The 10,000-nt window shown below is 48.0% G+C and overlaps 1 protein-coding gene across 2 annotated transcripts in view; it reads left to right on the top strand.

Moving 5' to 3' along the window:
• The window catches only part of LOC129831809 (fatty acid CoA ligase Acsl3-like), a 64,293-nt gene extending 58,381 nt beyond the window's left edge, over positions 1-5,912 (top strand). The window contains exons 10-14 of one of the 2 annotated variants that reach the window (XM_055895278.1): positions 168-242; positions 1,892-2,080; positions 2,702-2,816; positions 3,511-3,668; positions 3,861-5,912. In XM_055895278.1, the coding sequence (XP_055751253.1) occupies positions 168-242; positions 1,892-2,080; positions 2,702-2,816; positions 3,511-3,668; positions 3,861-4,018 (695 nt within the window). In that variant the 3' untranslated portion in view covers positions 4,019-5,912. The remainder of the gene's footprint in view (positions 1-167; positions 243-1,891; positions 2,081-2,701; positions 2,817-3,510; positions 3,669-3,860) is intronic. The other variant, XM_055895279.1, reaches the window with a different exon arrangement.
• The last annotated feature ends 4,088 nt before the right edge of the window (positions 5,913-10,000 follow it).

Below are 10,000 nucleotides of genomic sequence, written 5' to 3' on the forward strand. Positions count from 1 at the left end.
CTGTCATCCCTCAGGGATGGGAGTGAGAGCACGGCCTTGGCGGGGTTACCATGGTTTGATCAGGTTGCCACGGTAACGGATGGGGCGCATTCAGCATAACAGTGCTGCTGTGTATTATACCGTGGTGAGTCAATGCAGCTTGTGATGGTAATGTGTGTGTGTTCCAGTGTGGGACTACAGTACAGGGCGAGTTGGAGGACCACTCGTTTGTTCTGAAATCAAGCTCAAGGATTGGGTGGAGGGTGAGTGACACAGACAGACAGGGAGGAGGACCCTTGGGTCTCTTTATCCACACACACACACACACACACACACACACACACACACACACACACACACACACACACACACACACACACACACACACACACACACACACACACACACACACACACATTTATGAAAACAATGTCATATAGTTTACCAATCCATCCCACATAATTTACACACATGCCCTAGTCGGTGTGAGAGATGGACAGTGTTTAAGGAGAAAGATCACCCTCTCATATTTGAACTGCATTCACCATGATCTTGTAAGGAAGTAATTCAGAACACAACTCTTTCCTCTGTACAGTTTTCCATCATACAGTGTTGTAAGAAAGTATTCACTCCTCTTGACTTTTTCCAAATGTTGTTGTTACAAGATGGGATTCAAATGTATTTATCTGTCACTGTGTGTCAACGATCTACAAAGTACTACTCTGTAATGTCAAAGTAGAAGAAAAATTCTAACATTTGTCAAATTAAATTCTGAAAAATAAATCCCCAATATACCTTGATTACATAAATATTCAAACCCCTGAGTCAATACTTGTTAGAATCACATTTGGCAGTGATTACAGCTGTGAGTCTTTCTGGGTAAGTCTCTAAGAGCTTTGCACACCTGGACTGTACAATATTTGCACATTATTCTTTTCAACATCCTTCAAGCTCTTTCAAATTGGTTGTTGATCATTGCTAGACAGCCATTTTCAATTCTTACCATAGATTGTCAAGCCGATTTAAGTCAAAACTGTAACTATTTTTGACATTGTTTTAGGTTATTGTCCTGCTGAAAGGGGAATTTGTCGGGCCTCCCGAGTGGAGCAGCGGTCTAAGGCACTGCATCGCAATGCTAGAGGTGTCACTACAGACCCCGGTTCGATCCTGGGCTGTATCACAACCGGACGTGATCAGGAGTCCCATAGGGCGGTGCACAATTGGCCCAGCGTCGTCTGGGTTAGGGGAGGGTTTGTCCGGGGGGGATTTACTTGGGTCATCGTGCTCTAGTGACTCGGTCGTCTGGGTTAGGGGAGGGTTTGTCCGGGGGGGATTTACTTGGGTCATCGTGCTCTAGTGACTCGGTCGTCTGGGTTAGGGGAGGGTTTGTCCGGGGGGGATTTACTTGGGTCATCGTGCTCTAGTGACTTGGTCGTCAGGTGAACAGCGCTTCCTCCGACTGGCTTCCGAGTTAAGCGGGTGGGTGTTAAGAAGCGCGGTTTGGCGGGTCATGTTTCGTAGGATATAAGACTCGACCTTTGCCTCCCGAACCCGTTGGGGAGTTGCAGCGATGAGATTGGGAAGAAAAAGGGGGTAAAATGCTAAAAAATAAAGTGAATTTGTCTCCCAGCGTCTGGTGAAAAGCAGACTGAACCAGATTTCCCTCTAGGATTTTGCCTGTGCTTAGCTCTACTACGTTTCTTTTAATCCTAAAAAAGTCACTAGCCCTTGCAAATGACAAGCATACCCATAACATGATGCAGCCACCACCATGCTTGAAAATATGAAGAATGGTACTCAGGGATGTGTTGTGTTGGATTTGCCCCAAACATAATGCGTTGTATTCAGGACATAAAGTAAATTTCCTTGCCACATTATTACTTAATTGCTTTGCTACTGCTCTGTCCTCCAGGTGGCTATCACATCACAGACACGCCCACCCCACGAGGTGAGATTCTGATTGGCGGGCCCAATGTTACCATGGGTTACTACAAGAACGAGTCCAAGAACCAGGACTTCTTTGTGGATGAAAACGGACAGCGCTGGTTCTGTACGGGAGACATAGGAGAGGTCCATCCTGATGGATGCCTCAAGATCATTGGTGAGAAGCAGGGCTAACACCTCTTTTGAATGACTTGATTCTCAGTGTCCCCTTTCACCATGGTTATGCACCCAAGTTCATATTTGCTAAGATAAGCATTTACATTTGGGCATGTCCATCAAATGAGGCTGGTGGGAGGAGCTGTAGGATGATGGGCTCATTGAATGGTTGAAATGGAATCAATGGAGCAGAGTCAAACATTGTTTCCATGTTTGATGTGCTTGGTACCACTTCACTGATTGCATTCCAGCCATAACAATGAGCCTGTCATCCTATTGCTCCTCCCACCAGCCTCCTCTGATATCCATGTATAGTAGTATGTAAAGAAAACTCCCTGATACTGCCTACACCAGCACACCACATCAACATCATCCCAAAACCACTGAATCCCTTCTTCAAAACCCATGCCCCTACGTTCATCTATCAGTCTGTCAGAGCAGCTCCCAAGAACAACTGTTTCCCAATTCCACCTCACTTCTGAGAATTCCTCTTGAGCCATGTTTACTTTGACATAAATCCTACAGCTCTCTGTTGTCTACATCTGTCTGTAAAGAATTGCAGTGCAGTGGAAAACGTGCTGTTTCTCCTCCAGTTCTCCTCAGTGTGTCCCTGTGTCTACAGATCGTAAGAAGGACCTGGTTAAGCTCCAGGCAGGAGAGTATGTGTCTCTGGGGAAGGTGGAGGCCATGCTGAAGAACTGCCCGCTTATAGACAACATCTGTGCCTACGCCAACAGGTGTGTGTGTGTGTGTGTGTGTGTGTGTGTGTGTGTGTGTGTGTGTGTGTGTGTGTGTGTGTGTGTGTGTGTGTGTGTGTGTGTGTGTGTGTGTGTGTGTGTGTGTGTGTGTGTGTGTGTGTGTGTTTTTGTTTGACAATCCTTGTGGCAGTGGAGGCTGCTGAGGGGAGGACAGCTCATAGTAATGGCTGGAACGGAGTGAATAGAATGGCTTCAAGCCATGTGTTTGATGTATTTGATACCATTCCACTAATTCCGCTCCAGCTATTAACACGAGCCCTTCCTTCCCAATTAAAATGCCATCAACCTACTGTGCCGTGTGGGTACAAAAGTCCTCACAAGGATAGTAAAACAAGGAAAATTCGGACAAGTGGGGACATTTTTCCGGTCCCCACGAGGAAAAATGCTATTTTAGGCTTAGGGGTTAGGGTTAGGGTTACAATTAGGGTTAGGGTTGGGAGTTAGATATAGTTTTAGGGTTAGGGGTTACAGGTTTGGGGTTAAGGTCAGGATTATGGTTAGGTTAATCGTTAAGGTTAGGGTTACATTTAGGGTTAGGGAAAATAGGATTTTGGATGGGAATCAATTCTTTGGTCCCCACGGGGATAGCTATGCAAAACCGTGTGTGTGTGAATCAGTCTATGTAAAAAAACAGAGACATGGCGGTGTCTTCTTAACCGTTATCTCTCTTCAGCGATGAGATGTACGTGATTGGCTTTGTGGTGCCCAATCAAAGGCATCTGCTTTTGCTGGCGGAGCAGTATCTTATCCGGGGCTCATGGGAGGAGCTGTGTGACAACGCTGCCATGGAGGAGGTGGTCCTGCAGGTCATCACCGAGGCCGCCCTATCAGGTGAGAGGTCAAAGGTCATCAGACCTTGGAGTGAGGAGAAGGAAGTTATAGATAGATGGTAGTGGTAGTAGTATATACAGGTTATAGGGAGTCAGGTTGAAGCTCTACTTTTGTCATCCATTCCTTTTGGTGGTTGCATTGGTTTCATCTCTGACTGGAGTTGTGATGCAAGTCCTCTTCTTGTCTGTGCAGCCCAGCTGGAGCGGTTTGAGATCCCCCGTAAGATCCGTCTGAGCCCCGACCCCTGGACCCCCGAGACGGGCCTGGTGACCGAAGCCTTCAAGCTCAAACGCCAGCAGCTGAAAAGCAAGTACCAGGACGACATTGAGAGAATGTACGGCGGGAAGTAGGATCAGACCAGACCAGAACCTCTCCAAGCACAGAGCCAGCATCTGCCTCAAGCCGCCCAGCTCCTTGCTCCATCCTCTTATCCCCACCCGACCCCCAACCCCCATCCTGGACGAGCCACCAGAAACACTCAAATTACTTGAATCTACTTTGTTCTTCTGAGACCAAAAAAGATAGACAGAGAGAGATAGAGATAGAGAGAGACAGATTGAGAGAGAGAGACAGATTGAGAGAGATAGAGAGAGAGACAGATTGAGAGAGATAGAGGGAGAGAGACAGATTGAGAGAGATAGAGGGAGAGAGACAGATTGAGCGAGAGAGACAGATTGAGAGAGAGAGAGACAGATTGAGAGAGATAGAGAGAGACAGATTGAGAGCGATAGAGGGAGAGAGACAGATTGAGAGAGATAGAGGGAGAGAGACAGATTGAGAGAGATAGAGGGAGAGAGAGATTGAGAGCGATAGAGGGAGAGAGACAGATTGAGAGAGATAGAGGGAGAGAGACAGATTGAGAGAGATAGAGGGAGAGAGACAGATTGAGAGAGATAGAGGGAGAGAGACAGATTGAGAGAGATAGAGGGAGAGAGACAGATTGAGAGAGATAGAGAGAGAGAGACAGATTGAGAGAGATAGAGGGAGAGAGACAGATTGAGAGATAGAGAGAGAGAGACAGATTGAGAGAGATAGAGAGAGAGAGACAGATTGAGAGAGATAGAGGGAGAGAGACAGATTGAGAGATAGAGGGAGAGAAATAGAAACATCAAAGAGAGGAGGCTGTGTTGTTGCAATATTTCCCCTCCACTGTTCCTATATTCGATAAAATGTCTTTGCTTAAAAATGTGAATCAATAGACAATAGCCTAGCCCTGAAGACTGTTGGAGAGAAGGATTAGCTAGGGGAGAGTAAATAAGGAGTGTGGTTGGAACACCCTCAAACAGTACCTCCATGTTCATTCCACTTCTTGCCCTCTTTGGAGATGATTTCCCTCAAGATGTGAGTTATGAGACAGGACAGGTAGGTCATGTTGCCTGTTGAGCTCATGTCTGTCTGAGTGTTGTCGACCGTTATTGAAGCACAAACTCAGGTTGGTTGGAAAACTTTCCGTTTTAACCCCAATGCCCTTCTGTCTGAGGGCGTCAGGAATGCTAAGCCATGAGAGCCTGTAGAGAGCAAGTACCATTAACATTTAGATTAATAGCTGTTGTTTGATTATTTGTTTTTCTCCTTTAATTCCGTGATTCTGTTCACATTAGTATAGAGTCCTCATTGGCTAATTCTCTGTCCAAGTTCCAAATCCATGGCTGCTCACTGGCTGCTCACTGCTCACTGCTCACTGGCTGCTCACTGGCTTCTCAGCCCTATTCCTGAATCCAGTTTTTTTCACTGCTTATTCTATTGTTTATTTCAGAACCTAGTTCTGCCCGGAGACTAGTCTTACTTCCTGCAGGACAGGAAGAAACTACCTGTCAGTGTTTATTTTTGTTGTGTTTGGTTGATGCTGTTTTTTCTGCTTAGTGATGCTTTAGTACGATGATATATATTAGATGCCCATCTGGCCATCCAATCCTACAAGCATGCAGTCAACAGGAGGTTCAGAGAGACTAAGATAAGATAATTACTTTATTATCCCCATGGGGAAATTTTGGTTGCGGCTAGGGCAGTGAAATGATGAGTCTCTTCCGCCAGAAGAAAAACAGAACATTTTGAGGTGAATATACAGTACCAGTCAAAAGTTTGGACACACCTACTCATTCAAGGGTTTTTCTTTATTTTTACTATTTTCTACATTCTAGAACAATAGTAAAGACATCAAAACTATGAAATAACACATATGGAATCATGTTGTAACCAAAAAAGTGTTAAACAAATAAAAAATATATTTTAGATGTTAGATTATTCAAAGTAGCCACCCTTTGCCATGATGCCAGCTTTGCACACTCTTGGAATTCTCTTGCAATGCTTTTCCAACAGTCTTGAAGGAGTTCCCACATATGCTGAGCACTTGTTAGCTGCTTTTCCTTCACTCTGTGGTCCAACTCATCCCAAACCATCTCAATTGGGTTGAGGTTGGGTGATTGTGGAGGCCAGGTCATCTGATGCAACAATCCATCATGCTCCTTCTTGGTCAAATAGCCCTTACACAGCCTGGAGGTGTGTTGGGTCATTGTCCTGTTGAAAAACAACTGATGGTCCTACTAAACACAAACCAGATGGGATGGGATGGAGTATCGCTCCAGATGGGATGGTGTAATGCTGTCACGACTTCTACCGAAGTCGTTGCCTCTCCTTGTCCGGGCGGTGTTCGGCGGTCGACTTCACCGGCCTTCTAGCCATCATCGATCCACTTTTCATTTTCCATTGGTTTTGTCTTGTCTTCCCACACACCTGTTGTCAATCCCATTCATTACCTGTTGTGTATTTAACCCTCTGTTTCCCTTCATGTGTTTGTCAGAGATTGTTCGTTGTCAAGTGTTGTGTGTTCTGTGTATAGGTGTGCTATGGGTCTTCATACCCAGATTTTTGTATTATAATTTTCCGTGAGTGTTATGGAGCTAATTACTGGGACTATTATTAAAGTACTCCATGCTACACTCTATTTTGACTCTCCTGCGCCTGACTTCCTCTGCCACCTATACACGCCATTGTGACAGAATCTCTGACCATAAAATATGAAGTCAGCAGGAGAGGACACGACGCCCATGGAGGTGGAAAAGCGCGTTATAGACCAAGCGAAGGAGATTGACTGTTTGAGCGCCCTCATGGATCGCATTGTCCAGAATATGGATCGCTGGGAGAGACAGGGAGTTTCTCCAGCGCCTCCACTGCCACAACGGGGATTTACTTTTAACGCGTTTTCCCCACCTGAACCTAACAAAATCCGTTTACCCCTACCCACGGGTTACAACGGTGATACTGCAGGCTGCCAGGGTTTCCTCCTTAAACTGAACTTATATCTGGCCACGGTCTCCCCAGTACCATCCGACCGGGAGAAGAGTTCCGCCCTCGTCTCATGCCTCACCGGGAAAGCCCGGGAGTGGGCCAGCGCTGTGTATAGAGAGGAGAATGCAGTGTTGGACCATTTTGAGGAGTTCACCCTTTATTTTAGGAGAGTATTCGACCATCCTCCCGAAGGAAAAACGGCGGGTGAGCTCCTCTATCATCTGAGGCAGGAGACGAGGAGTGCCCAGGAGTTTGCTTTGGAGTTTAGGACCTTGGCTGCCGGCGCTGGATGGAGCGACAGGGCCCTGATCGACCAGTACCGCTGTAGTCTACGCGAGGACGTTCGTCGGGAGCTGGCCTGTAGAGACACCACCCTCAACTTCGACCAGCTGGTGGATATGTCCATCAGGCTGGACAACATGCTGGCTACTCGGGGACGTCTAGATCGGGGTCTGGTTGTTCCATCCTCCCGCACTCTCTCTCCCGAATCTATGGAATTGGGAGGGATGGTGCGCAGGGAGACCGGAGGGGGTACCCACTCGAGCACCATCTATGATCGCAGAGATCACACTGCTGATCGGTGCCGGGTTGGTTCCTCTGGGAATAGAGAAGGCAGGCAGGGCACTTTGGCATCACCCCAGGTGAGTAGGCACCATACTCATCCAGAGCCCTCTGCTGCACTTATGTTTGTCTCTGTCACTTTTCCGGATTTTTCCTTGCATTCCCAGTATAAGGCGCTAGTAGATTCAGGCGCGGCTGGGAATTTCATTAATAAAAATTTAGCTCATAGTTTAGGGATTCCTATTGTTTCTGTGGATATGCCTTTCCCTATTCATGCCTTAGATAGTCGACCATTAGGGTCAGGTTTTATCAGGGAGGTCACCGCACCGTTGAATATGATAACGCAGGAGGGTCACAAGGAGAAGATTAGTCTTTTCCTTATTGATTCCCCTGCGTATTCTGTGGTGCTAGGTCTACCCTGGTTAGCGTGTCATAACCCCACTGTTTCTTGGCCACAGAGGGCTCTCACGGGGTGGTCGCGAGAGTGCTCAGGTAGGTGTTTAGGGGTTTCCGTTGGTGCTACTACGGTGGAAAGTCCAGACCAGGTCTCCACCGTGCGCATTCCCCCTGAATATGCCGATTTGGCACTCGCCTTCTGTAAAAAGAAGGCGACTCAATTACCACCCCATCGACAGGGGGATTGTGCGATAGATCTCCTGGTAGACGCTGCATATCCCAGGAGTCACGTGTATCCCCTGTCGCAAGCGGAGACGGTGGCTATGGATTCATATATCTCTGAATCCCTGCGTCAGGGGTTCATTCAGCCATCCATTTCACCCGCTTCTTCGAGTTTCTTTTTTGTGAAGAAGAAGGATGGTGGTTTACGCCCGTGCATTGATTATCGAGGTCTCAATAAAATCACGGTGAAATATAGTTACCCGCTACCTCTGATAAATACAGTTATGGAATCAATGCGCGGGGCACGCTTCTTCACAAAATTGGATCTCAGGAGTGCGTATAATCTGGTGCGTATTCGGAAGGGTGATGAGTGGAAGACGGCATTTAGCACCACCTCAGGTCATTATGAGTACCTGGTCATGCCATATGGGTTGATGAATGCTCCATCAGTCTTCCAATCATTTGTAGATGAGATATTCAGGGACCTGCACGGGCAGGGTGTAGTGGTGTATATAGATGATATTCTGATATACTCCGCTACCCGCGCCGAGCATGTGTCCCTGGTGCGCAGGGTGCTTGGTCGCCTGTTGGAGCATGATCTATATGTCAAGGCTGAGAAATGCTTGTTCTTCCAACAATCCATCTCCTTCCTAGGGCATCGGATTTCCACTTCAGGAGTGGAAATGGAGAGCGACCGCATTACAGCCGTGCGTAATTGGCCGACTCCAACCACGGTAAAGGAGGTGCAGCGTTTTTTGGGGTTTGCCAATTACTACCGGAGATTTATCCGGGGTTTTGGTCAGGTTGCGGCTCCCATTACCTCACTGCTAAAGGGGGGTCCGGTGCGCTTGCAGTGGTCGGCTGAGGCGAACAGGGCTTTTGGACACCTGAAGACTCTGTTTACCTCGGCGCCTGTGTTGGCTCATCCGGATCCCTCTTTGCCATTCATGGTAGAGGTGGACGCATCCGAAGCTGGGATAGGAGCAGTGCTCTCTCAGCGTTCGGGTGTGCCACTGAAGCTTCGCCCCTGTGCTTTTTTTTCGAAGAAGCTCAGCCCGGCGGAGCGAAACTATGATGTGGGGGACCGAGAGCTGTTGGCTGTCGTAGAAGCCTTGAAGGTGTGGAGGCACTGGCTTGAGGGGGCTAAACACCCTTTTCTCATCTGGACTGACCACCGCAATCTGGAGTACATCCGGCAGGCGAAGAGAATGAATCCTCGCCAGGCAAGGTGGGCCATGTTTTTCACTCGTTTTGTGTTTACTCTTACTTACAGACCAGGCTCCCAGAACGTCAAGGCAGACGCATTGTCTCGGCTGTATGACACAGAGGAGCGGTCCATGGATCCCACTCCCATACTCCCAGCTTCGTGTTTGGTGGCGCCAGTAGTGTGGGAGCTGGACGCGGACATTGAGCGGGCGTCACGTGCAGAGCCCTCTCCTCCTGAGTGTCCAGCTGGTCGTCTGTACGTTCCGTCTGCTGTCCGCGACCGATTGATCTATTGGGCTCACACGTCACCCTCCTCTGGTCATCCTGGGATAGGTCGGACGATGCGCTGTCTTGATGGGAGGTACTGGTGGCCCACTTTAGCTAAGGACGTGAGGATTTATGTTTCCTCCTGCTCGGTGTGCGCCCAGTGCAAGGCTCCTAGACACCTGCCTAGAGGTAAGCTTCAACCTTTACCTGTTCCTCAACGGCCGTGGTCGCACCTGTCGGTGGATTTTTTGACTGATCTTCCACCTTCACAGGGTTACACCACGATCTTGGTCGTTGTGGATCGGTTTTCGAAGTCCTGTCGTCTCCTCCCTTTGCCCGGTCTCCCTACGGCCTTACAAACTGCAGAGGCCCTGTTTACACACGTTTTCCGG

The sequence above is a fragment of the Salvelinus fontinalis genome, chromosome 33, assembly GCF_029448725.1.
Source record: "Salvelinus fontinalis isolate EN_2023a chromosome 33, ASM2944872v1, whole genome shotgun sequence".
Lineage (NCBI taxonomy): Eukaryota > Metazoa > Chordata > Actinopteri > Salmoniformes > Salmonidae > Salvelinus > Salvelinus fontinalis.